Source organism: Pituophis catenifer, unplaced genomic scaffold (genome assembly GCF_029215685.1).
Source record: "Pituophis catenifer annectens isolate HBS135680 unplaced genomic scaffold, rPitCat1.0.hap2 SCAF_18, whole genome shotgun sequence".
Lineage (NCBI taxonomy): Eukaryota > Metazoa > Chordata > Lepidosauria > Squamata > Colubridae > Pituophis > Pituophis catenifer.
In genome coordinates this window covers 6,833,105-6,861,065 of record NW_027256898.1, presented here as the reverse complement: position 1 = coordinate 6,861,065, position 27,961 = coordinate 6,833,105, and the positions used below count along the sequence as shown (strand labels likewise).

Here is a 27,961-nt window from a genome sequence, read left to right as displayed (position 1 = left end):
TATATATTACCAAGAATGGAATTTTATCTGATTTAGTGTAATCTCTGAACAAGCACATTTCTTCCTTATAATAATGTGACTAAAGAGGGTCCTTCAGTGTTCATATAGCTGACCCTGTAGTATTCCTACACCATTCACATTAATTCCATTCCATTCCACTCTACTCTACTCCTCTACTCCATTCCATTCCATTCCATATTTTCTATTCTATTCTATTCTATTCATTATTCCATTCCATTCCACTCTACTCTACTCCTCTACTCCATTCCATTCCATTCCATTCCATATTTTCTATTCTATTCTATTCTATTCTATTCTATTCTATTCTATTCTATTCTATTCTATTCTATTCTATTCATTATTCCATTCCACTCTACTCTACTCCTCTACTCCATTCCATTCCATTCCATATTTTCTATTCTATTCTATTCCATTCCATTCCATTCCATTCTATTCTTTGAAGACGTTTCGCTTCTCCTCCAAGAAGCTTTTTCAGTTCATTCCCCACCATCCTGAGAGCTGAAGAAGCTTCTTGGAGGAGAAGCGAAACGTCTTCCAAAGGAAAAAAAAAATACCCAGAAAGTCCAGTTGCCTCTTGGGGGGGGGGGGGGAAAGCACTATTGGGACAAGCAGGATCTGGATGACTTGAGAATCTCCATAGACCAGGGGTGGGCAACTGTGGCCCTTTTACAACCTGTGGACTTCAACTCCCAGAATTCCTGAGATAGCCCAAGCTGGCTCAGGAATTCTGGGAGTTGAAGTCCACAGGCTGTAAAAGGGCCACAGTTGCCCACCCCTGCCATAGACACTTGCGCTCTGAACGCAGCCGGGATGAGATCTCGCGAGAGGAAGAGAGAGTGAGAGCGAGAGAACGCGAGATTTCGCCCGTGCAGGGGGGAATCGCTGTGGCTGCGCTGCCCAGTATGGTGGCTGCTTGCGCAGGGGGCCTGTGACGGTCAGCGCGGTGGGCCTCGACCTCGGTGGGCCATGGCGGCTGCGGAGAACGGCAAGGGCTTAGGAAGTTCCTCCGAGGCGCCGGCGGTGGAAAACAGCGGCGCGGCGACGGTGCTCCCGGGGTTTAGAGACGCCGATTCCTTCGTGAAGGTATGCGAGGGGGAGGGATGTGCGCATGCGCCTTTGGCTCTCCGAGCATGCCGGGAGTTGTAGTTTCAACACTGCCAGCAGCTACAAATCTTAACTTTTAAAGGGCCAAATTAAAGTAGGTTAAAAGTAAAAAAAAAAAATAATAATAACATTTAAAATGGGCCGACGGAGTGGGCTTAAGCAGACACACACCAGGGTTGTTGTTTTTTTTGTTTTGTTTTTTTTTGCAAACCTCTGCAATGAAATAAGGAAATTTGGGACAAACTTATCTCTCTTTTTTTTAAAAAAAATAATTTTTATTAAACGGGTTTTGTTTTTTTTTGGAAAGCAAAAAAAAAAAAGAATTTTATACAATGTTCTTCTTTTTCAACCATTTCGTATCAGTAAACGTTTCTTACGCAGAACATTTTTTCTCCCTTCTTTCAATTGATCTGTAGGAAGTTAGCACCCACCCCTTTCCTGGAAGAGTGAAATATTTTAGGAAATATGAAAAAGGCAGAATATTATATTTCCCTAGATGAGAAATGGAGAAGCATATCTTCTAACACAAAGCAGCTCCCACCTTCCTGCCCCCCCACCCTTTGTCAATGGGCCATTAAGGCCTGGGCCAGTCTATTCTACATAACAAAGATCTACCTCCTTCAGACAGAGCCATAGTAGGAATTGCCAAAGATCCAACAAAGATAGGATTAGCCCTCTACACAATAGCAGCAGAAACTCACCACATGTGACCTGGGAAGCACATGTGACCATCAGCCAGCAAGGCCCCCACCCCCTGGGAGTCTGACAACCAATCAGAGTACTCTTTCGGGGCCCCAAGAAATGTAGAGCCAGAGAGAGCATAAAAACCCGAGGATTTACTGTATCTGCCCCCTTTTCTGTTCAGGAACTCAAGCCATGTGATCCTGTCCGCTATTAAACCATCTTTCCAAGCAGTCTCCATGTTTCCAGTGTCTGTTTCCCCACTTGGAGCAGAACCTAGAAGGAGATTTCTTCCAACACCTGGATGAGCAATGGAGAAGCATATTTTACAGACAAAGCAGCTCCCACCTTCCTGCCCCCCTCCCCACCCTTTGTTAATTGACCAGAGGCAGAAAACCCAATCCTTTGTCAAAGGACATTTGCAACACAATAGCAACAGAAACTAACACAATGGGCCCCATCTAGCAACCAAAACTCACCACATGTGACCTGGGAAGCACATGTGACCATCAGCCAGCAAGGCTAGCTAAGACCCCCACCCCCTGGGAGTCTTGACAACCAATCAGGATACTCTTTCGGGGCCCCAAGAAATGCAAAGCCAAAAAGAGCATAAAAACCTGAGGATTTACTGTATCTGCCCTTTTCTGTTCAGGAACTCAAGCCATGTGATCCTATCCACCATTAAACCATCTTTCCAAGCAGTCTCCATGTTTCCAGTGTCTGTTTCCCCACTTGGAGCAGAACCTAGAAGGAGATTTCTTCCAACAGATCCTTTATGCATGTAATTCTAATATTGATTTATTTACATATATACATATATAAAAAACAGTGTACACACTTTCATTCCTACGATCTGCATCTTTTCTGTTTTTTTTCCCTACCGGGTCTATGGGTGTGGCTTGGTGGGCGTGGCAGGGGAAGGATCCTGCAAAATCCCCATTCCCTCCCCACTCCTGGGGGAAGGATACTGCAAAATCCCCATTCCCTCCCCACTCCTGGGGGAAGGATACTGCAAAATGTCCATTCCCACCCCACTCGGGGGCCAGCCAGAGGGGGCATTTGCCAGTTCTCCGAACTACTCAAAATTTCCGCTACCGGTTCTCCAGAACCTGCTGAATTTCACCCCTGGCCTAAATGTTGATGACATGCCCAATGCTTTTAAGTGTTGAAAACGGTCCTCAGCCACTTTTTTTCCAGTGCCATTGTAATTTCGAATGGACACTAAACGAACGGTTGTGAGTCCAAAACTGCCTATAGTTTCTTTCGTTCCTGTGGGAGGTGGATTTGCCTTGGTGGGAGAAAGGTTGGTTTGTGTAGGTCCACCCACGCACGCAAGAAAAGGCCAAACGATTATGATGATAAAAAGACAGGTTGGTGAAATAGGCTGGGTATGTCTAGTTTCATGAAAAGAAGGACTAGGGGAGACATGAGAGCAGTCTTCCAATATCTCAGAGGTTGCCCCAAAGAAGAGGGAGTCAAGCTATTCTCCAAAGCACCTGAGGGCAGGAGGAGAAGCAACGGGTGGAAACTCATCAAGGAGAGAAGCAAACTTAGAACTAAGGAGAAACTTCCTGACAGTGAGAACAATTAACCAGTGGAACTACTTGCCTCCAGAAGTTGTGAATTGCTCCAACACTGGAAGTTTTTAAGAAGATGTTGGATAAGCATTTGTCTGAAGAGGTGTAGGGTTTCCTGCCTGAGAACGGGGTTGGACTAGAAGACCTCCAAGGTCCCTTCCAACTCTGTTTATTTATTCTATTCTATTCTATTCTATTCTATTCTATTCTATTCTATTCTATTCCATTCCATTCCATTCCATTCCATTCCATTCCACTCCACTCCACTCCACTCCACTCCACTCCACTCCACTCTCCACTCCACTCCACTCCACTCCACTCCACTCCACTTTCTATTCCATTCCATATTTTCTTTTCTAATCTATTCTCTTCCTTTTCATTGTATTGTATTGTATTGTATTGTATTGTATTGTATTCTATTCTATTCTATTCTATTCTATTCTATTCTATTCTATTCTATCCTTTCCTATTCCTTATTCTATTCTATTCTATTCTATCCTTTCCTATTCCTTATTCTATTCTATTCTATTCCATTCCATATTTTCTTTTCTAATCTATTCTATTCCATTCCATTCCATTCCATTCTATTCTATCCTTTCCTATTCCCTATTCTAATTCTAATTCTAATTCTAAATGTTATAAGGTTTCCTGCCTAAGCAGGGGGTTGGACTAGAAGACCTCCAAGGCCCCTTCCAACTCTTGTTATTCTATATTCTAAATATTCCATGCTTGACTCTTGCAACTGTCCCATTCTTCTCCAGCATGCCCTCGGCACGGTGGTCTCGGCTACCAAGGCTTCGTCTGGCCTCCCTCAGCCCGGAGATGAGTACGATTTCTACCGCAGCTTCTCGGGGTTCCAGGCCTACTGCGAAATGCAAGGAGAAAGGCTGCTGCAGTGGTGAGTCTCTACAAGTAGCTTCCAGCGCCGGACGCGAAGGAGGGACAGAAAGGGAGCTCTGTCTGCAGGCGATTTGGTCTAATGCCCAGATTAAGAGACATCATGAAATCCAGAGAGGAAGACAAATTGCCCTGCATGGCTCAGGAAGCATTTGTCTTCCTGCACAGAGCATCCTTTCCTCCTAACACAGGGGTCGGCAACTTTAAACACTCTAAAGAGCCATTTGGACCTGTTTCCCACAGAAAAGAAAACACCGGGAGCCACAAAACCCTTCCCGTGCCTGACTGTTTCTTGAGCGGCCACAAAACTAGCATATGCAGTTGAATTAAACGTTCTGTTTTCTTCTGAAACTTTCCTTTTCTTGGATTTATCCATGGTTGGCCTATCGGAGGTTGAAAAGCTCAATAAATGGTGTGCTGGGGGGTGTCGCATATTGGCGGTTGCGATGCATATTTTGAGTGACAGCCGCAGCAGAGGGATGAAAGAGCCACATGCGGCTCCAGAGCCGCAGGTTGCTGACCCCTGTTCTAACTGGTGATTAATGGCTGTCTAAATTCTCCCTCTCTCTCTTTCTCTGTTTCTCTCTTTTATGCTCCCTGTCTCTCTTTCTCTCTCTTTCATGCTCTCTGTCTCTCTCCTTCTCTATCTCTTTTTCTCTTTCTTTCTCTCTCTTTCATGCTGTCTGTCTCTCTCCCTCTCTCTTTCTCTATGTCTCTCTCTTTCACACTCTCTCCCTCCCCCCTCTCTCGCCCTCCTTCCCTCTCTCTCTGTCTCTTTCTCTCTCTCTCTATCTCTCTTTCATGCACTCTGTCTCTTTCTCTCTCTCTGTTTCTCTTTCACACTCTGCCTCTCTCTCTCTGTCTCTCTCTTTCATGCTCTCTGTCTCTTTCTCTGTCTCTTTCATGCTCTCTGCCTCTCTCTCTCTCTTTCTCCTTCTCTCTCTGTCTCTTTCACGCTCTCTGCCTCTCTCTTTCATGCTCTCTGTCTCCGTCTCTCTCTCTCTCTCTCTCTCTCTTTCTCTCTCCTTAGTATGAGTAAAGTGATGCAGTACCACGGGTGCCGGAGCCACCTTCAAGACCACAGCAAGGTCACAGAGTTGGAGGACAAATTTGATCTGCTGGTTGACGCCAATGATGTCATCTTAGAACGAGTGGTGAGCGTAGCCGCACCCTTCCCTGAAGGCTCCCAAGGGATCACTCCGTGGTTCTCTCTCCCTTTTCGTTCTTGTGATCCGCCCGACAGACCCCACAACTTCCTTCTCTGAAATTTCAGGGCATGTTATTGGACGAAGCTGCCGGAGTAAACAAGAACCAGCAGCCGGTCCTTCCCACAGGCCTGCAACCTCCCAAGACCATCGTCTCTAGCTGGAATCGCAAGGTGAGACTCGTTTTTTGCTCGGCGTATTAAAGTGCAGGGTTTCCTTCTAGGCCAACTTTCCCTTAAACTGCTTCTCTCTAGGTAACCTCTGTAGGTTACAGTTCATCTCCAGGTACTTTAGTGGGACGCGGTGGCTCAGTGACTAAGACGCTTTCAGCGGTTCGAATCCCAAGTGCTGCGTAATGGGGTGAGCTCCTGTTACTTGTCCCAGCTTCTGCCAACCTAGCAGTTCGAAAGCACGTAAAAAATGCAAGTAGAAAAATAGGGACAACCTTTGGTGGGAAGGGAACAGCGTTCTGTGCGCATTTGGCATTGAGTCATGCTAGCCACATGACCACGGAGACATCTTCGGACAGCCCTGTCTCTTCAGCTTTGAAACGGAGAGGAGCACCGCCCCCTAGAGTCGGGAATGACTAGCACATATGTGCGAGGAGAACCTTTACCTTTTTAGTTCGGGGAAGATGGAAAGTTTAAGTTCTGCGGGGGATCCAAGCTGACAATTTGACCAGGCAGAATTTTTTAAAAACAGGGTTAGATGAAGTATGGTATGTTAATTGGGTCTGTGATTCAAAAGCCATGTATTTTCAAATCTGAGCTAGTGGGGAAAGAAATTCAGGCTTTTACCAGCTGGGAGTTTCCCAAGAGCATCTAACTGGATGAAAGTCTCATCTTGGCCTCCCATTTCCCTTTTCCCAGCAAAACCGGGACACCAACACGAGGTCGAATCTGGAGACGTTCCGCCTTCTCCATGCGAAGAACATTGTCCGTCCTCAGCTCAAGTTCCGCGAGAAGGTGGACAATTCCAACACCCCGTTCGTGCCCAAACTCTTCGTCAAGCCCAATGCTCTGAGGCCCTTGCCCAAAGGTGCGAGGGAAGGGGGAAAACTGCAGGGTTGGACAGACAGATCTACACTGTGGCTGTTTCCAACAGGCTGGGGATAATTGGCTACCCTGAGAGCACCAAGGTGGGTGGGTCTTGTGGCTCGGACAGTGAGGAGATTAGGGAGGAACATGGGCCAGTCCTGGAGTCTGGGGAAGGCTCTGCGTCTGAGGCAGAGAGGGAGTCAGGGCCGCATGACAGTTATCAGCTACCTTCGGAATCAGACATCAGTGAGGCAGAGGAACAGCTGGAGCCTGTTCCCAGTGTGCACATGTGCATAGTTGCCAGACGAAGGGAACAGCTAAAGAATAAGGGTCGACTTGGGAGTAAGGCCACAGGTGGACGATGAATGGTCCCTCCCAGAGGGAATAAAAGAGGAGCGACAGGGGAGTGGAGTTTGCAGGAGACAATTCGTTCATTCCTGCTTTCTTGCCAATGAAAGATATCGGCCTGGCCACTCTCCAAGCCTGATAAAGGTCGGCAATTGTGAACAATCTTGAAAGACGGTGGGAGAGGAAAGACTTTGCTGGAGAGGAATTCACTGTCAATTCAATAAAAGGGGTTTATCGGGACGACGACTTGGCTTCGTGCTGCTGGGGAAGCCTAGGTCAGAACAGGTCTTACCGCTTGGTTTCCCTGTCTCCAGCACTCCTGAAAAGCCGGCAAGAGCGGAAGGAGCGTCCGGAAGATCTGGATGTCCCTGCTGCCCTGGCTGACTTCCTCCACCAGCAGAGAACCCAGCAGTCGGAGCAGGACATGTAAGGACAGGAAGTTTTTAATTTTATTTAATCGGTTAGAGACTCGGTTTAGAAGGCAGCATTGCAGGCTAATTTGGCTGACTGCAGACTGTCGGCAGTTCGATCCTGACCAGCTGAAGCTTGACTCAGCCTTCCATCCTTCTGAGGTCATAAAATGAGGACCCGTATTGTTGGCGGCAATAGGCTGACTCTGTAAACCGCTTCGAGAGGGGCTGTAAAGCACTGTGAAGCAGTATATAAGTTTAAGTGCTATTGCTATCTTCCTTTCCTTCCTCCCTCCCATCCATCCTCCATCCCAGTGGTTAGAATGCAGTATTGCAGGCTAACTCTGCCCAATGCCAATAGTTTGATCCTGGCTCAAGGTTGACTCAGCCTTCCATCCTTCCGAGGTCGGTAAAATGAGGACCCAGATTGTTGGGGGCAATAGGCTGACTCTGTAAACCGCTTAGAGAAGGCTATAAAAGCACAGTGAAGTGATATATAAGTCTTAAGTGCTATTGCTATATAATCTATTGCGGTTAGAATATAAGATTGCAGGCTAACTCTGCCCACAATCTGGAGTTTGATTAAAATGACCCATATTTTTGTGGGGTAAAATGCATTTAGTACCGTATTTCCCCCAAAATAAGACCTAACCAGAAAATAAGCCCTAATGTGTCGTTTGGAGCAAAAATTACTGTATTTTTTGGAGTATAAGACATGCCTTTTTCCCCCAAAAAAGAGGGTGAAAATCTCGGTGCGCCTTATACTCTGAATGTGGCCCCGCCCAGCTTCTCAAACGGAGGTTTCAGAGGCTGAAAAAAGCATCAGAAACGAAGCTTCAGAAAAAAAAGCCTCCAAACGGAGCTTCAGAAAAAATAGCCTCCAAACGGAGCTTCAAAAAAAAAGCCTCCAAACAGAGCTTCAGAAAAAAAGCCTCCAAACGGAGCTTCAGAAAAAAAAGCCTCCAAACAGAGCTTCAGAAAAAAAAGCCTCCAAACGGAGCTTCAGAAAAAAAGCCTCCAAACAGAGCTTTCAGAGGCTTTTTTTCTGAAGCTGTTTCGGAGGCAGAAAAGGAAGTTTTTTCTGAAACAGAGTTTCAGAAGTTTCAGAGGCAGAAAAAAAAGCAAGGCACAGAGCTCACAACCAAGGAACCTATTGCTAAAATTCACCTCTGGGAACAGCTGATTGGGGGTATTCCGGGAGGCCGATCCACCTGCCAATCAGTTTTTTTCTTATTTTCCTCCCCAAAAACTAAGGTGCGTCTTATACTCTGAAAAATAAGGTAATATAAGACCTGGTCTTATTTTTAGGGAAACACGGTACATTTTAGTCTCAAGACATCCTGATAGAAAGTTTGAGGATCAACCTACCGCCTCGGTTGTCTTCTATTTATTGTTGGTGCTACCGGTTGCTGGTTTCTTCATTAGTTAAGAATCACAACCTTAGTTCCTGATCGTACTGTCCTTCCGGATTCTTGTAGGTTTGCTCATCCATATCGGTATGAACTGGAACATTTTTCAGTGCCAGCAGAATTTCTCGAAAAGCCTCAGGTCCAGGTGAGCGTTGGGCCAAGTCCTCCCACCTTCTTCCAGCTCCTTCTGGGCTCTGCAGCTGAAACTATACGACGCTTCTTTCATATATTTTTTTTCTTTCTCCGGCCAGATGTTCAGACCCTTGACGGAGACTCCCTGCCACTTCATTTCCACCTTGGAGGAGTTGGTGGACCTGAACGAGAAGCTGGCGGGCTGCAAAGAGTTCGCTTTGGATTTGGAGGTGAGCCTTTTTTTTTTCTTTTTTTTTTGGTGTGGCTTCTTTTTCTTCGATGCTTGCAAAATAGAAATAAAAATAAAAATGAGAGGCTTGTGAGTTGGACTCTCAAAAATTGAGAAATGCTGGCGGGACTTTAAACTGAGGAAGTGTTTTCAAAGTGCTCCATTTGTCATTATTTTTTTTCCCTTTGCGGGGAAGATCCCTGCTTTGGGAAAGGTGTTACTCTAAAAAGCAGGATATGTATGTGTCAACGTCTCAATAAAAGTCCAGGACCATTCCGTTTCTGGAAAGCTTAATGCCGTGATGGCGAACCTATGGCACGCTGCCACAGGTGGCACACATAGCCATATCAGTGGGCACGCGAGCTCAGCTCGGCGCATGCACACGCCGGCCAGCTGATTTTTGGGTCTTCTGGGCCCAAGAAGTAGGGAAACAGGCTCTTTCCTGCCTCCGGAGGGCCTGGGAGGGTAGGGAAGGCCTGTTTTTCTTTCTCACCTGGCTCCAGGGTCTATCTAGGAGTCTAGGGAGGGTGAAAATGGCCTTTCCCACCCCCACCCCGGAGGTCCCCCGGAGGTGAAAACGGCCCGTTTAACAACTTCCAGTGGGACCGGAAGGCCAGTTTTTTGCTGTCCCCAGCCTCCAGGGCCTCTCTAGGAGTCTGGGGAGGGTGAAAATGGCCTCCCCCCCGCCCCCCATGGAGGACCTTTGGAGGTTGAAAACGGCCCGTTTAACAAATTCCGGTCCCACTGGAAGTTGTCAAACGGGCCGTTTTCGGCCTCCGGGGGGTGGGGAAGGCTGTTTTCGCCCTCCCCAGACTCCTAGAGAGGCCCTAGAGCCAGTTGAGAAAGAAAAACGGGCCTACCAGGCCATCGCATGCCAGTAGCGAGGGGGGTCATGTGCGCATGCACAGGGGCAGGGCACATAGAATTATGGGTGTGGGCACACATGCACGCGAACCCCACCCCCACCCACCCCCCGCCCTCCTGGCACGTGATGGCAAAAAGCTTAGCCATCACTGGCTTAGTGTTTATTGAATACATGGCATAGTAATGTCAAGGTAAAACTAACTCTGAGATCGTCAGGGTCTGAATTCATCGTATTAAACAATGGTTTTCCCAGCCAAAGCCCCCCAGGCTTCCTCAGACCATGTAAACAAGTTCTCTTTGTTATGGGAACTATCTGCCTTCTTCTTCACACCTGTTGAGACGTCCTTGAAAGGTTTTCAGACTCTCTCAAGCTTTAGTGGAACTGTAGAAGTTTCGTTTCTCTAGTTAGCCCATTTGTAACCAACACCTCCCCGCTTTCCCCTAATGGCAAGTTGAAATGATGAGGCACGTAGCTGCCAAAGTTTCACCTGTTATTTTATTACCTACGTTGTCGAGCATAGGTACATTATCTTATTACCTACTTTGTTTCTCTCCTGCTGTCCCGTAGCACCATTCCTATCGGAGTTTCTTGGGGATGACTTGCCTGATGCAAATTTCTACCCGAACGGAAGACTTCATCATTGACCCGTTAGAGCTACGCAGCGACTTGTACATCTTGAACGAAACTTTCACTGACCCTGCAATTGTCAAGGTGAAAGGAGAAGGCAGTTAGGGATGAGCGAACGAGGCAGATTTGATGCAGACAGGTTCCCTCTCCAGTGCCGGATTTAAGGAGTTAATCAAACCTTTCTGGGCTTCCTGGGAAGCTGCCACTGAGCCCGCTGAGTTTTGGCCCAAAGGTGGCCAAAAATCAGGGTTGCAAAGATGGGGGAACTCATGCCCCCCCGGGAACATCAGCATCCCTTTCTTCTGATTGTGCAAACATCTGGATGTTGACTTTCCACATCAATTCCTCATCGGGGCGAGGAGATGTGGCCTTTTAAGATTATGTTCTCTTGACGGGGTTCTGCAGGTCCTTCACGGTGCTGATTCAGATGTGGAATGGCTTCAGAGGGACTTTGGCCTCTATCTGGTGAACGTCTTCGACACTCACCAGGCGGCTCGGCTGCTTAACCTCGGACGCCACTCTCTGCATCATCTGCTGAAGCTCTATTGCGACGTGGATGCCAAGAAGCAATATCAGCTGGCGGACTGGAGGATCCGGTAATATTTGTCCCTGTGGTTGTGGGAGGAGCAGGCTTTCCAATGCAGGGTCCCCTCTTAAGTCATTCGGTCCCTTTTGCTCTTTTTAGCTGAGAAAAAAGATGGTTGAGACTTAGGGAAAAACTGCAGAGAAGAGCAACTAAGATGGTTAAGGGCCTGGAGACTAAAACATATGAAGAACGGTTGCAGGAATTACCGTATTTTTCGGAGTATAAGACACACTTCCCCCCCACCCCCCGAAAGAGGGTGAAAATTTGGGTGCGTCTTATACAACAAATGTAGCCAAAAACATGGGGCACGGAGGATGCGACGGTCTATGGCAATCCCTGCAGCCTGGAACAGCTGATTGGGAGTATTCCGGGAGGCCGATCCAGCCACCAATCAGCTGCTCGTGCTGAATCAGGCTGCGATAATGTGCTGAAGCTGACCTGGCTGTTCGCTATTTGATGCAAGGACTGTTTGCAGGAGCAAGCAAAACCCAAGCAGAGGAGAGGAGTTTCAGTTTTAGTTTCAGAGATCAGCACAGCATGCAGCTTTAGAACAGTTGACCTAAGCCACGCCCAGGCTCCTTGCTGTCTCCTTCCTTGTTACTCATACAGCAAATACTGCTTCAGTATCCAAACAGCCTCACATACTTATGACCATTTTTTTCATATTCAAGACCGTTGCAGCCTCCCCGTGATCAAAATTCAGACGTTTGGCAACTGAGTCATATTTATGTCGGTTGCAGAGTCCCCGAAGGGGTGTGTGTCACATGATCCCCTTTTGCAACCCTCTGACAAGCAAAGTCAACCGGGGGGTGGGGGGAGGGAGAGGGGTCAGATTCACTGAACAACCATGTTCCTAACTTAATGGCTGCAGTGATTCACATTATGGCAAGAACAGTTGTAAAACGGGACAAAATTCACTGTTTTGCTTGGACCACAGCTGGGCCAATACGGTTGGGCTCAAATGTGACATGAGTATTTCAGGAACAGGCCAGGGGTAGAAATATTTGAGAATCCATGTATGATCCTTGGGGCAACCCTGTTTTTCTCTGGCCTTGTTTTCTAGTCCGCTGCCGGAGGAAATGGTCTTTTATGCCCGCGAGGACACCCACTACTTGCTGTATATCTACGACAGAGTGAGGGAGGCACTCTGGGAAATGGCCAACGAGCAGCCCGCTCAACTCCAAGTGGTTTGGCAGCGAAGCCAGGGCATCTGCTTAAAGGTGAGGGTGGAGAAAGCAGAATTACCCCTAGGCTCAAGCAGGGGAGAGAAGCCGTTGCATTTAAGCAGGGATGTCAAACTCAAGGCCCACGGGCCGGATCTGGCTCACGGGGTGCTTAGTTCTGACCCGCAGTGCCACCCTGGAAACAGCGAAGGACTGGTCTGCAGTGCCTCTGCCAGCGCAAATGGAGCTCTGGATGGCCGTGTGCGGTCCTCCCGAGCTCCATTTTCGCTAACAGAGGGTCACAGGAGGCTGTCGCAGCCAAAAATGGAGCTCGTGAAGGCCATGGGCGGACCTCCCGAGCTCCGTTTTTGCTGGCAGTGTTGCAGGAGGCTGTCGCAGCCGAAACCAGAGCTTGGGAGCCTGTTTTTTGCTGGCAGAGTGCTCAGGCCGCCAGAGATGGCCTCAACACCAGTGATGTTCAGCTGGCCACGGCCACCTATATATATATAAATAAATAAATAAATAAATGGGTGTGCATGTGTATGTATGTATGTTCCAGCATAACTCTGGAACGCCTCGAGCAATTTTAACCAAACTTGATACACAGATGACTTACTATCTGGAAACAAACACTGGGCTGTAAGACCCATGTTCCTCCCCAGCCTCCTCATTGTCCAACTCCGCTGTCAGCTCCACAGGCTGCTGGCGGACCACAACACCTGGGTGTGTGTGTGTGTGTGTGTGTTCTAGCATAACTCTGGAAAGCCTGGGCTGTTAAGGAGAGCGAGTGCGGCATCCTAGAGCGGCAATTGTTTGTGATGTCAGTTCCTTCGCAGCTTCCTCTGGAAAGCCAGCCATGAGGTTCACCCTCCAGTGGACTAATGGGGAAGCGCCTGATGGATTTGGGGCAAAGTGCCAGGATCGTAGACAGGGCTGGAAAGAGGAGCAGATGGGAGGGGGAAGGGAGAGGGCAGGGGTGATGGGCATGGGAGTAGGGGGAAGAAAGGCCTCTCTCAATGGCTCCCTGTCAGACAAAGGGTTTATAAATACATGGGCAATGCTGGGTTATCAGATAGTATATATATATATACTGGGTGCGTATGTAGAAGGCCTTCTCTCTTTTTGTTTTCCAGAGGATTGGTTGGGTTGTGATTCAGTAGCCTGCTCTCTCGAGCGGAAAACCATGGATGTTTCCCGGACTAAATGTGTTTGATCTCTTCACAATTAGAAATATACCAAGCCCATCTTCACAGACGATTCATACCTGGAACTTTATCGTAAGCAAAAAAAGCACCTGAACACCCAGCAACTCACAGCTTTTCGGCTGCTCTTCGCCTGGAGGGACAAGATGGCGCGCCAAGAGGATGAGAGCACAGGGTGAGGAGAATGGCCGCTGGGCACCTCTCTTGGGTTCTACCAAACCAGCAGTTTTGCTTTGACTTTTTAGTTACATTAGAGAAAGTTTCTTGGTGAGATCCATGGGGAGTTGGGGTTCTCGCTCCCCCAGCAGAGCAAATACAGGTAGTCCCCGATTTACAACAGTTCGTTTAGCGACCAAAGTTACGATGGCACTGTCGGTACCTTGAACCGCTTTGCTTCTTTCAAACCTTCTCACTATGTGACTTGCCAATGAACTGGGGGGAGAGAGCGTTGAGAATGTGTGCACGGATTGTGAGAGCCTGGAAACCATCAAGGTCACGACTGCAGGTGCTTGAGAAGGAGGCGGACTGTTCCCATAATAAAAGGACGTCTCATAATTGGACAGTGTGATCACCCAGAGGTGGGGAGAAAGGGAAGCTATTGTTTAACTAGACAAGCCTTTGCGTGGGAAAATCAGAGCTGGTTTTGATTCTTCAGTACCAAAATGGTGTACCCAATAAAGTTTTACTTTTGGGAATTCAAAGCTCCCAAGAGTGTTTATTTGTTTTGGACGTGCTAGTCGGACAGTTGACATTAAACCAGCTCTGGTTTTTCCACGCGAATGCACTGAAAATGTGACTTATGACCGTTTCTCAGTTATGACCGTTGCGGCATCTCCACGGTCACAGGATCAAAATTCCGCCTCTTGGCAGCCAGTTCATATTTATGACTGTCGCTGTGTCCCGAGGACACGTGGTCCCCCTTTTGCGACCACCTCACAAGCAAAGTCAAGTGGGAAGCCAGATTCACTTAACAACCGGGTTACTGACTTATCCACTGCAGGGATTCGCTTCACAACCGTGGCCAGAAAGGTCGTAAAACGGGGCAAAAACTCGCTTTAGCAAATCTTTCACTGAACAACAGACACTTTGGGGCTCAACTGTGGTCATAAATCGAGGACTACCTGTATTTTATCGGGACCAGCTTAAAAGATGTCTGCTCTAGCCACAGTTGATCAAATGTGGACTCTGACCAAGACCTCAACAGGCACCCGAGACAAGCAACTAACTCTTTATTTATTGTTGGACTAGATGGGGTTGGACTAGATGACCTACAGCCGTGATGGCGAACCTATTGCATGCGTGCCACAAGTGGCACGCGGAGCCATATCTGAGCACACGAGCATTGCCCTAGCTCAGCTCCAGCCCGCATGCATGCACCGGCCAGCTGACTTTTGGGCCTTTTGGGCCCACTGGAAGTCAGGAAACGGACCGTTTCTGGCCTCCGGGAAGTGGGGAAGGCTGTTTTCACCCTCCCCAGGCTCCTAGAAAGCTTCTGGAGCCTGGGGAGAGCAAAAAAAATCGGCCTACCGGGCCCACCGTGCCATCACGTGCCAAAAGCGAGGTCGCACAGGGGAGGTTGCGTGTGTATGCATGGGGGGCGCATTGAATTATGGGTGTGGGCACATCACGCTCAACCCCCCCATGCTCCCCCCCCCACTTTGGGCATGTGATGGCAAAAAGGTTAGCCATCACTGACCTACAGGGTCCCTTCCAACTCTGTGAATCTGAATCCGAATTGTCTTGACTTCTTCTGCAGATACATCCTTCCCAATCACATGTTGTTAAAGATAGCCGAGGAGCTGCCCAAGTAAGTCTCTTGATTCTACAAGTAGGTATTTTGAGGGAGATGAGGGGTTTCAAGACTGATGTTCTTCCCTTTGTAAGTAAAATAAAAAAATAAAATGGTTCCTTCACCCAAACCTTCTCTTCCTGCTTGTCCGCCCCTTTAGAGAACCCCAGGGAATTGTTGCCTGCTGTAACCCAGTTCCACCTCTAGTCCGCCAGCAGCTGAATGAAATGCATCTCCTAATATGCCAGGCGCGAGAAATGCCACTGTTAAAGGTAAGGGATGAGCCTCCCAGGTGAGCCTCTTTCGTTGAAATAACGGAGCGGAGGGGCTGGCCGAAATGAAGAAAAATGTTTGGAAACCCTGCGTTTAAATTCTATCTAAGTTCATGGACCGGGGCTGGGCTGCGGCATGTCAGAAATGGGGCCGCGCAAACAAATGAAGCCCCATCCGCGGGATGCAGGCAGCACGCGAAACCGCGCCCCTTCCGGTCCACGGGAAAACCTCTCTCCACCGAACCGCTTCCTGGTGCCCCAAAACGTTGGGGAGTGTTGATCTAGATCAGTGTTGGTGAACCTTTCGGGACCGCGTGTGCATGCGCGTGCCGTAAACCAGAAGAGCAGCCGCCCGGTGCGCATGCGCACGCCAGGAAGATGATCTTCCGGGTTCCAGTGTGCAGCTGGTCTTTGCGCATGCATGCACGCCAGAAACTGGAAAACCAGGTGGCTGATGTGCATGCGCGCGCCAGAAAGCGGTAGATCATCTTCCCAGCATGCGCACCGGAATACGCTTGGGCGGGGAGGAGCTGACGTCGCTACGGCACGGACGGAAGATCCTGGAGCTCCAGGATCACCGCCGATATCCCCTTCGCTGGACGGTCCCTTTTGGTCCTCACAGTCCTGTCGGGCGATGGCTCTGTGTGCCACTTCCGGCATGCCATAGGTTCACCATCACAGTCATCTAAATGACTGTTTTTGTGCGCAGTTTCTCTGAGCAATGTTGATGGGCGTTTTACTGGGAAGGAGGGAGGAAGTGAGTGTTTCATACAGGCAATCTTTTTTTCGTTTGAATTCTTTTCCAGGTCAGTTTCCTTATTATTATTAATTAATTGATTAATTTATTTATTTTTGGGTCCCCTCTTAGTCAGAATGTGCGGTTGGCGTGAGAAGGAAAGAGCCTCTTCAGAATTTAGAGGTACGTATACGCTGAGCTTGTCAATCGAAAGGTCGGCAGTTCAGCGGTTCGAATCCCTTGCGTTGCGTATAACGGGGTGAGCTCCCGTGACTTGTCCCAGCTTCTGCCAACCTAGCAGTTTGAAAGCACGTAAAAAAAAAAGGCAAGTAGAAAAATAGGGACCACCTTTGGTGGGAAGGCAACAGCGTTCCGTGCGCTTTTGGCGTTGAGTCATGCCGGCCACGTGACCACGGAGATATCGCTGGCTCTTCGGCTTTCAAACGGAGCCCCCTAGAGTCAGGAACAACTAGCTCATATGTGTGCGGGGAACCTTTACCTTTATCTTATCTTATAACTATTGTATTTTACCCTACTCTTATTTTAAATTGTTTGTATAAGATTTTATTGGCGATATGTGTTCGCACCTTGTGCTTTTGATATGGCCTATAGGCTAGTCAAAGCTATCATTTTAAACTGTTATGTGATTGCCTTCTTTCCAATTATTCCGTAACTTGATTTGGGTTCCCTCACAAACATCCAGACGATTAGGAAACTAATTGTGTTGACCCCATGTAAGCTCTTTTGAATTTAAGATTGCCTTGGTTGCAGAGAGACTGAAATTTTAAGTCGTTTTAATGGGGGCCTTGCCTCTTGCCTTGAGGTCCAGGAAGATAACAAAATTAAAATGCCCCACGGAAGCCTGACTTTGATTTTTTAAATGCCTTTGGTATTTCTAGATTTGCCTCTTCTTTAATCTGAGGCCTTCCAAATTTGGATAATTTCAGTTCCCAGAATCTCTAACTCCCATTTTTTAAAAACTTATTATTCCTTTGTTTCTTTTGAGAGCTTATTCAGTGTCTAGTACATATGTCCAGCCTAGTGAAAATAGGGACTAGGGAGGACATGACTGCGTGCTCCAATATTTGAGGGGCTGCCACAAAGAAGAGGGGGGGTTCAATTTATTCTCCAAAGCACCTGAAGGCAGGACAAGAAGCAAAGGATGGTCCCTTCCAACTCTCTGTTATTCTGTGTTTTGGTTTTGACAGAAGCCAGAAAACCTTCTGTTCGGGCCTCATGACAGCTCCCACAGTGCCCAGGATGAGAAACTCAACTATTTGGATCACGGTAAATTCTGGAAAGTGAGGGGGAGGAAGCATTATTAGCCCATGAAGCAGAAATGGGTTTCAGCAGGTTCTGACCAGTACTGGAGAACCGGTAGCGGAAATTTTGAGTAGTTCGGAGAACCGGTAGTAAAAATTCTGACTGGCCCCGCCCCCATCTATTCTCTGCCTCCCAAGTCCCAGCTGATCGGGAGGAAATGGGGATTTTGCAGTAACCTTCCCCTGGAGTGGGATGGGAATGGAGATTTTACAGTATCCTTCCCCTGCCACGCCCACCAAGCCACACCCACAGAACTGGTAGTAAAAAATTTTGAAACCCACCACTGCCGAGGAGGGGGTCAGATCATGACCACGCATGGATGCAAAGCCTCTGGTGGGCAAGGCAGAAACCCAAACGATGGAGTGAGCCTCCTATTTTTTTTTCCTGTGGTCTCCCCTTTCCCTCTCACCCACCGCCTCCCAAAATTAGCCAATTGTATATAGTCTTAAAGGGATGCGGTGGCTCAGTGGTTAAGACGCTGAGCTTGTCGATCGAAAGGTCAGCAGTTTAGCGGTTCGAATCCCGAGTGCCGCGTAACGGGGGTGAGCTCCTGTGACTTGTCCCAGTTTCTGCCAACCTAGCAGTTCGAAAGCACTTAAAAAAATGCAAGTAGAAAAAATAGGGACCACCTTTGGTGGGAAGGGAACAGTGTTCCGTGCGCCTTTGGCATTGAGTCATGCCGGCCACATGACCACGGAGGCGTCTTCAGACAGCGCTGGCTCTTCGGCTTTGAAACGGAGAGGAGCACCGCCCCCTAGAGTCAGGAACAACTAGCACATATGTGCGAGGGGAACCTTTACCTTTACTTACCTTTATATCATCTTCCCCAAAACTCTGATCAAAAGTGTGGCGATTTAAAAAAAGCTGGAGTGGGGAATCGTGGACAAAGATTCCTGGGAGAAAAAGAGATGGATTTTTGTTTTTAAAAAAATATTTTTTAAAAAGTAAATTATTATTTTTGCCTAATTTTCTTTTTCTTCTTTTCCACCCTGAAGGCCCTGTGCTGCCTTTGGAGCACTTCTTTTCTGAAGTGGAGCCTCAGTCAGAGCAGACGGGCCAGTCCCCGCTGTGTCTCCGATTAAGAGCTAGCATCAGTGTTTTTAACGTGAGTTTTGGGCAAGCGGAGAAGGATTTTGTCTGCGGGGGGAAAGGAGAGGGAGGGAGCTGGATCGATTCATCAGGATTGGCAATAGCACTTAAGACTTATATACCGCTTCACAGTGCTTTGCAGCCCTCTCTTAGCAGTTTACAGAGTCAGCCTTTTGCCCCCAACAATATGGCTCCTCATTTTACCCACTTCGGAAGGCTGGAAGGCTGAGTCAATCTTGAGCCAGTTGGTCAGTATCGAACTCCTGGCTGTGGGCAGAGTCAGCCTGCAATACTGCATTCTAACAGGAAGGAAGGAAGGAAGGAAGGAAGGAAGGAAGGAAGGAAGGAAGGAAGGAAAATAGCAATAGCACTTAGACTTATATACCACTTCACAATGTTTTACAGCCCTCTCTAAGCAGTTTACAGAATCAGCCTTTTTTCCCCAACAATCTGGGTTCTCATTTTACCGACCTTGGAAGGATGGAAGGCTGAGTCAACCTTGAGCCGGTGAGGATCAAACTCCTGGCTGTGGGCAGAGTCACTCTGCAATACCCACTGGGCTACCAGGAAGGAGAATGAGGAAGGAAATATGAGAGGAAGGAAGGAAGGAGTAGCAGCAATAGCATTTAGACTTATATACCACTTTACAGTGCTTTACAGCCCTCTCTAAGCAGTTAAGCCTGTTTGCCCCCAACAATCTGGGTCTTCATTTGACCCACCTCGGAAGGATGGAAGGCTGAGTCAACCTTGAGCCTGCTGAGATTCGAACTGCCAAATTGCAGGCAGCTGGCAGGCAGCAGAGGTAGCCTGCAGTACTGCACTCTAACCACTGCGTCACCGCGGCTCATAAAACAGGTTAGGCCTGATGACAACTTCCCCTGCTGTTCCCACAGGAGCCCGAAGAGGACGAAAAAGGCAAGAACTTAACCGTGGCCCAGCAGAAAGCTCAACATATCATGGAGTCGTTCGAGAACCCATTTCGAATGGTAAAAATCACTCTCCCCGCTTCCCCCACCCCCGAGCTGTTACTATTTGGCATTTAAAGAAGATGCAAATAGATCCCTTAATCCAGGGGGCTTCAACCTCTGGTTTGTCGACTGGCACTGGGCTGTGGCATGTCAGAAACCAGGCGGCGCAAACAAGCGAAGCCCCATCCGCGAGATGCAGGCAGCACGCGAAACCGCGTCTACCTCCAGTCTGTGGAAAAATCTCTCTCCATGGAACAGTTCCCCGGTGCCCAAAAGATTGGGAGTTGCTGCCTTAATTGATAACCCAGCCCGTTGGTGTGTCCACACACTCTTGCCTTAACTAAAGTGTCCCTGGTTTGTTTGTTTTTTACTTCCCTTAGTATTTGCCAGCAGAGCTCAATCCGATTCACATCTCTCAGGCTGCCAAGTCGGACCCGTCCTCAAAAATCTACGAGGTGAGAACATTTTCATATAACCAACGACCAGTCCGTCACGACGAGAGGCTCCCTGGACTTTCCAGTGGCCTTCTGTCCCTTCTCTGCCCTAAGAGGAAGCCAGGGCTGATCTTGGCCACCGGGAGATGGCTTCTCAATGGCAGCGTCGTGTCTTTCAGATCAGTAAGCGGTGGAAGCTCCTCAGCCAGGCCCAGCTCCAGGCGGCAGCCAAGAAAGAATCTGCAAAGCAGAAACTTCAGGCAGGTGAGGCTGAGTAGCTTGGTTGGTGGGCACTTCGTAAAAATGTGAGTCCAAAAGCATTTTCGGTCCTTCTTCTGATGCAGAGTCCCCCTGAGGGGGAGGTCAGAAGTCCTACCTCATAGGGGTAGTAATCTAGAACAAGGGTCCCCAACTTTGTGGCCCAGCTGGGATTGGGAGATAGGGGAACTGGGATGGGCGAGCAGCTGGACTTGTGTTGTGGCCCGCCAGCAGATCTGGCAGCAGATTCGGACAGTGAGGAGGTTGGGGAGGAACATGGACCAGTCCTGGAGTCTGGGGAAGGCTCTGATGAGGGCTCTGCGTCGGAGGCAGAGAGGGGGCCAGGGCCTCTGATAGTTATCAGCTGCCTTTGGAGTCAGACATCAGTGAGGCAGAGGAACAGCTGGAGCCTGTTCCCAGTGTGCGCATGCGGAGAGTTGCCAGACGAAGGGAACAGCTAAAGAACAAGGGTCGACTCAGGAGTAAAGCCACAGGTGGATGATGAATGACCCCTCTCAGAGGGAATAAAAGAGGAGCGACAGGGGAGTGGAGTTTGCAGGAGACAATTAGTTCATTCCTGCATTCTTGCCAATGAAAGATATCGGCCTGGCCACTCTCCAAGCCTGATAAAGGTCGGTAATTGTGAACTATCTTGAAAGACTGTGAGAGAGGAAAGACTTTGTTGGAGAGGAAGTCACTGTAAATTAAATAAAAGGGGTTTATCAGGACGAGGACTCGGCTTCGTGCTGCTGGGGAAGCCTAGGTCAAAACAACTTGCACGAGTGGCAGGCCAGCACATATGCATGTGAGTGCCCACCGGCCCGCCGCTCATACAAGGTGAGCTGTGTACATACGCACTCCAGCCAGCCACTTGTGTGATCCAATTCTGAATAGGCCACAGCCCGGGGTTTGGGAACCCCTGATCTAGAATAGGTAAGTGAGCATCAATGCTCATCCTACTTGAAGAGTAAATTCTGCAGTCAAACCAAGCGGTAGGCAGTTGCTTCCTTTTTTTTTTTTTTAATTTTTTTTTTTTTTTTTTTAGACAAACAAACATTTAATAAATCAATCATTCCTTCCATGTGACATCTCGGTGTTATCTCCAAAACTTTTTCTTTTTGGTGTTTCTTCTATCTTCATTCTCGCCAAATCCATTACGACAGTTCATCACTAACACAATATTCTAATTGTAGCATTTTTTATACATAACTATTCATTTACTTAATTATATCTCTTTTCTAACTAATGGTAAACTTGATTCCGAATCTTAAAAGTATTCTGAATCTTCTCTTTCTTTAATCATCAAAGTCAATCTATTCATTTCTGCACGGTCTAAACATTTTCTAATGACTTCTCCTTCCAAAAGTATTTTCTCTGCTTTCCAATTTTGTGCATAAACAATCCTTGCAGCCGTTATTACATGTATAATCAAATAAATATTTTCTTTACTAATTTTTTCTGGGAGGATTCCCAGTAGGAACAGCTCTGGTTTTGGCAGTTGCTTCCTGTGAGGTGGGGAGGATGAAAGGGGGGGGGGGAGAAGCTTTGTGTTAGTGATCCATTTCCACCAAAGCCGAGTGAAATGATCTTGAGCGGTGATCCAGCAAAGCTCCCTGTGTCCAGATTTGTTTGGCCGAGGCTTGAATCTCTCCGTCCTTTCCTTTCTTTCCTTCCTTCCTTTCCTTCTCAGCCTCCACTCCCCAGGCAGCCCCGAAAGGTGCAGAGAAGGAGCCCAAGATCAAAGACACGGAGGCCGTCTCTGTTCGCCAGTTAGCCGCGGTGAGTGTCAACGCTGGGGGAGATCTGGAAGCATGGAAAGCAGGGGTGAAATGCTTCCGGTTCAGACCGGATCGCCTGATCCGGTAGCGATGGAGGCGGGTGGTTCGGAGAACCAGTAGCAAAAATCCCTGCCCACCCCCCATTGCCCAGCTGAGCCACGCAATCATCAGAGGCTTTTTTTTTTATTTTTAAAAGCATTTTTCTACAACCATTTTGGCCGAAAAAATGCCTTTAAAAGTAAAAAAAAAAAAGCCTCTGATGATCGCGCGGCTCAGCTGGGATCATCAGAGGCTTTTAAAAGCATTTTTTTTACAACCTCTTCAGCCGAAGAGGTTATAAAAAAAACCTTTTTAAAAGGATAAAAAGTATCCGCCGATCAGGCAAGTCAGCTGGGATCGTCAGAGGCTTTTAAAAGCATTTTTTTTACAACCTCTTCAGCCGAAGAGGTTATAAAAAAAAACCTTTTTAAAAGGATAAAAAGTATCCGCCGATCAGGCAAGTCAGCTGGGATCGTCAGAGGCTTTTAAAAGCATTTTTTTTACAACCTCTTCAGCCGAAGAGGTTGTAGAAAAAAATGGTTTTAAAAGTTAAAAAAAAAAAAAAAGTTGGCCACGCCCACTCAGTCATATTACTCCGCCCTCCACCAAGCCACGCCCACAGAACCGGTAGTAACAAATTTTACATTTCACCACTGATGGAAAGGATCCGAAACCCGTTGATCCTTTCTGGGAAGACTCCTCCCCAACATGGATCTCCTATGTTACAATTGGAAGTAGCTGCAGTCGCGTTCCAGATTCTGCTTTGGAAGTTGGGGACGGGATTTTGTCCTGCCTCCTTGGAAACCATGCGGAGATTTTTATGCCTTCCTTGGTTGTGTTTCCAGCAAGAACACGCCACCCCAAAGCGGGAGGCAGAAGACCAGAATCCTGCGACGGAGACCCCCAAGAGGAAAAAGGCCAAACCTGAAACTCCTCAGCCTGAAGCAGACGCTGCCGCCAGCCAATTCACGCCCTTCGACTACAGCAAATCCGATTTCCGAGTCTTCGCCGGTAAAAAAAAAAAATCGCCCTTTCTTCGCTTCTTCAAAGGGACGCGGTGGCTCAGGGGCTAAGACGCCGAGCTTGTCGATCGAAAGGTCGGCAGTTCAGCGGTTTGAATCCCAAGTGCCGCATAATGGGGGGAGTTCCCGTGACTTGTCTCAGCTTCTGCCAACCTAGCAGTTCGAAAGCATGTAAAAAAAAAAATGCAAGTAGAAAAATAGGGACCACCTTTGGTGGGAAGGTAACAGTGTTCCGTGAGCCTTTGGCGTTGAGTCATGTCGGCCGCATGACCACGGAGACGTCTTCGGACAGCGCTGGCTCTCTGGCTTTGAAACGGAGATGAGCACCGCCCCCTAGAGTCGGGAACGACTAGCACACATGTGCGAAGGGAACTTTTACCTTTACCTTTTACCATGCTTCTTCAGCTACTGCCCAATTGTGCCCTTGGTTGCTGAACACCAAGCAACTTCGGTATTTTTTTTCTTGTCTTCTGTTACTTTTTGGACTCGGTAGCTTGGCACCGACATTCCTTCCTAAGAAGATCCCTTTCGGTTTTTCCTTTCGTTTCAGGGAGTAGCAAATCCAAGCCGCCACGACAATTTAATCCCACCATCCAGGCCTCTGGCAACAAGGTATGTATTTTATCCTTCCACTTTTTTATTATTTTTTATAAATAACTCAAGGCAGCGAACGTACATCCGTCTTCCTGCCTCCTCCTGTTTTCCCCACAACATCCCTGTGAGGTGGATTGGGGTGAAAGAAAGGGAGGGGCCCCAAGACCACTTACTGTCTTTCATGCTTAAGGCAGGACTAGAATTCATCACCTCCTGGTGTTTGGCCTAGTGGCAGGGATCAGCAACCTGCAGCTCTGGAGCCGCATGTGGCTCTTTCATCCCTCTGCTGCTGCTCTCTGTTGCTGGTCGGCTCCACACTTGATAGGGCTTTCGGTTAGGACAGGTAGAAGAAAAAGGAGGCCATGCTAGGAGGAGACACTATGGTGGGGTAACCGGACTTCCAGTCAGCTCCAGAATTGAACAGGGGCTCCCGGTTAGGACCTTTGTGGCTCTTTGAGTATTTAAGTTTGCCGACTCCTAGACTAGTGCCTTAACCACTAGACCCAACTGGCTCATTTCCTCGACTCATTTGCTGCTTCAGAGGAGAAAGTTAGCACAAACAATGAATGAATGAATGAATGAATGAATGAATGAATGAATGAATGAATGAATGAATTTTATTTGCCAGCCATGTGGTATCCAACGACTCTGGGCAGCTTTTCCGTGTCCTTCTCCTCAGCCCAGCCTATAGACCACAAAAATCAGGCTGCTGTGTGTTGTGCATTGTGTTGTCTTGTGGCTCTTTCAGATGTGGGGAAACCTAGAGGGGTGTTGTGATAGGTGGCTCAGTGGGGGTGAGAGCGATGCTTGGCCACACAAGTATTGTAAGCAGGAGATGGGTTTCTAATAATTATTGTTATGGAAGGGAAAATAGAATTATCAAGAGTTTCAATCAGACCATTCATCCTTTTTTTCCCCCTGTTCTCTTTTCTCCCTCCCCTCAAAAAAAACAACCTGCAGAAATTTTCAGGAGCCAGCAAATCACAGCAGGCAGCAGGAATGAAAAGCATGTCTTTCACAGCTGGAAAATCTAACAGGTAGGTACAGTTATAACAAATAAACGCACACACATACATACACACATACATATATATATCAAATTTTGCTGATAAAGAAATAAAGGGAGACTAGTATAGATCTATTTCAAGCTTTTTAGCTCTCATCAGCTAGCCATACCCTTACTCGGATTCGAACTTGGGCTGCCTGCGTGTTAAGCAGTTGTATTAACCTCTGAGCCACAAGTTCTCCTCTCTATCAGCTTGAGCCAGGGGAGAGATTAAAATATACCAATATAAATTTGGTATAAAATGGTTTGTCGTGAATGCGACTGCTTGAAGGCTCCTGGGTTGGAGCTGAAAGGCGAAACGCACACACACACATACGGAGAGAGAGGAAAGAGAGAGAGAGAGAGAGAGAAAGAAACATCTGGCTAGTATCCTTGCAGCAAATAGCAAACAGCTAGGTCAGGTTCAGCACATTATCGCAGCCTGATTCAGCACGAGCAGCTGATTGGCGGCCTCCCAGAATACCCCCAATCAGCTGTTCTAGGCTACAGGGATTGCCACAGACCATCACTGCCTCCGTGCCCCGCGTTTTTGGCCACCAAACGCATGGAGGCTGAAAACGCGATGCGCGGAGGCAGCGATCGGTGGCGATGTGCTGTGGCGATCCACGCAGCCTGGAACGGGACTAAAACAGAGCATTCGGAGGCCGAAAATGCGACACGCAGAGGCCAAAAACACAATGCGCAGAGGCCAAAAGCACGAGGCACGGAGGCGGCGATGTGCTGTGGCGATCCACGCCGCCTGGAACAGGTCTAAAACAGCGCGTGGAGGCCCAAAACGGCCGAAGTATGGGGGCCGGTGGGTGGGCAGGGCTACATTCGGTGTATAAGATGCCCCCAAATTTTCACCGTCTTTTAAGGGCGGGAAAAAGTGCGTCTTATACTCCAAAAAGTACCGTATATATAAAGTAAAACAGCTGGAATATTGGAACTACAGATAGTCCTCAACCTACGGTCACCATAGAGCCCCAAAGTTCTGTTGCTAAGCGAGACATTTGTTAAGTGAGGTTTGCCCCATTCTGCAACTGTGGGGATGCTGCCACAGGTCTAAATGTGAAAAATGGTTGTTACATTTTTTTTTCCAGTGCCATTATAATTTCGACTACCTGTACCTGGCAGATAAGACTTACAAGGCTTCTAGTCCCGTGATGGCGAACTTATGGTGGCATGCGGAGCCATATTGGTGGGCACGCGAGCTCAGCTCCGCCAGCTGATTTTTGGGCCTTCTGAGCCCCACCGGAAGTAGGGAAGCAGACTGTTTCCTGCCTCCGGAGAGTCCGGGAGGGCTGTTGAGGAAGGCCCGTTTTTTGCTCTCCCCAGGCTCCAGAGCCTTTCTAGGAGCTTGGGGAGGGCGAAAATGGCCTTCCCCATCCCACCCCGGAGGCCCTCTAGAGCCTGGGGAGAACAAAAAAACGGGCCTTCCGGTCCCACCGGAAGTTGGCAAACGACCCGTTTCCGGCCTCCGGGGGGGGAGACCGTTTTTGCCCTTCTCAGGCTCCTAGAAAGGCTCTGGAGCCTGGGGAGAGCAAAAAAAACGGGCCTTCTGGTCCCACCTGAAGTTGGCAAACAGGCTGTTTCCGGCCTCCGGGGTGTGTGTGTGTGTGTGGGGAAGGCTGTTTTCGCCCTCCTCAGGCTCCTAGAAAGGCTCTGGAGCGTGGGGAGGGCAAAAAACAGGCCTACCGGGCCAAAAGCAGGGGGCCGGGGTGCATAGAATTATGGGTGTGGGCATGCATGCGTGCGACCCCCCCCCCAAAAAAAGGTTAGCCATCACTGCTCTAGTCCATAATATGTCATGCCACTATTCGGCGACCATTTGACCATTTCTTAACCTTTTTATCCTCCTCACGCAGGGGTTTTCGGCACAACTGGCCAAAAAGATAACACACAGACCAAGGAAGTTCTTGGAAGACGCGAGAATCGAAGAGCAAAAAAAAAAACTCCTGCCACTTTTTGTATGGATAACCTGTTTTCGATGTTTTGTTTTTTAAAAAAAAAACAATTAAAATGCTTTTCTTTCACCTCTGAAAAGGAAAGGAAGGCAAGTTTAAATTAAGCGATGGTTCATTGGCTTCTGCTTTGCTTCTCTTGCTTCTTTATGCACTGCACGGTTATTATAGTTTAAATTAGCTTTATTCAAATTAACAGTCAAGTCCGTTGACCTAACGGGGAGGGGAGAGGAAAATTCAACATATAAACGCGTTAAGATGGTTCCAGAGTTTCTGAGCAGGTGCAGAGCGCAACTGCCTCTTAAATATTGATAAAAAGTGCTCCCCAAGGGACACCTGACCCTAAAAGAGTCAGTATTAAACTAACTGGCACTCCCTACTGACCTCCAAAAGGTCATGAGTGAAGGCCTGGCTAGTTATGAATGGGATACCACCAGGTGATCCCATGGCTGTAAGACTGGAAAGCAAGCAAACCTCTCAGAAGGCAAGAAAGGCACTCACAGTAGCTAATGGGATCGTATACAGGTAGTCCTCAACTTACAACCACCACTGAGACCAAAGTTGCTGTTGAGAAATGCGCTAAGTGAGTTTTGTTCCGTTTTACGACCTACCTTCTTGCCACAAGTCGTTAAGGGAATCACCGCAGTCGATAAGTTAGGAACCCTGTTGTGAACGCGGCCTGCCCCATTGACTTTGCTTTATATATATATATTATTAGTTTATCATATAAAATACAACAATACAAAAGATTAGGAAAAAGGGAAGGGAAAAGCGTAGGAAAATGAAAGAAAAGATTTTGAATTCTGACTCTGTTTGGTACAGTAGAATAAGATAACATCAAACCTCAGCTTTTTACTTTTAAGGTAAAGGTAAAGGTTCCCCTCGCACATATGTGCTAGTCATTCCCGACTCTAGGGGGCGGTGCTCATCTCCATTTCAAAGCCGAAGAGCCAGTGCTGTCCGAAGACGTCTCCGTGGTCATGTGGCCGGCATGACTCAATGCCAAAGGTGTTACCTTCCCACCAAAGGTGGTCCCTATTTTCCTACTTGCATTTTTTTTTACGTGCTTTCAAACTGCTAGGTTGGCAGAAGCTGAGACAAGGAACAGGAGCTCACCCTGTTACGCGGCACTAGGGATTTGAACCACTGAACTGCCG

At 48.0% G+C, this 27,961-nt stretch overlaps 1 protein-coding gene across 1 annotated transcript; it reads left to right on the top strand.

Annotated features, from left to right (window-relative positions):
• The first annotated feature begins 900 nt into the window (after nt 1-900).
• On the top strand, nt 901-26,911 carry EXOSC10 (exosome component 10). The gene is made up of 25 exons (XM_070956119.1): nt 901-1,104; nt 4,145-4,281; nt 5,311-5,434; nt 5,554-5,658; nt 6,355-6,523; nt 7,185-7,296; nt 8,759-8,834; nt 8,941-9,051; nt 10,483-10,626; nt 10,948-11,138; nt 12,192-12,348; nt 13,520-13,668; nt 15,250-15,300; nt 15,443-15,554; nt 16,423-16,473; nt 17,499-17,577; nt 18,609-18,718; nt 19,596-19,688; nt 20,051-20,125; nt 20,284-20,368; nt 22,053-22,141; nt 23,025-23,190; nt 23,752-23,813; nt 24,756-24,832; nt 26,709-26,911. Exons 1-25 carry the CDS (start codon nt 988-990, stop codon nt 26,737-26,739), a joined length of 2,673 nt encoding a protein of 890 aa, XP_070812220.1. The 5' UTR covers nt 901-987; the 3' UTR covers nt 26,740-26,911.
• Nucleotides 26,912-27,961: the final 1,050 nt, after the last annotated feature.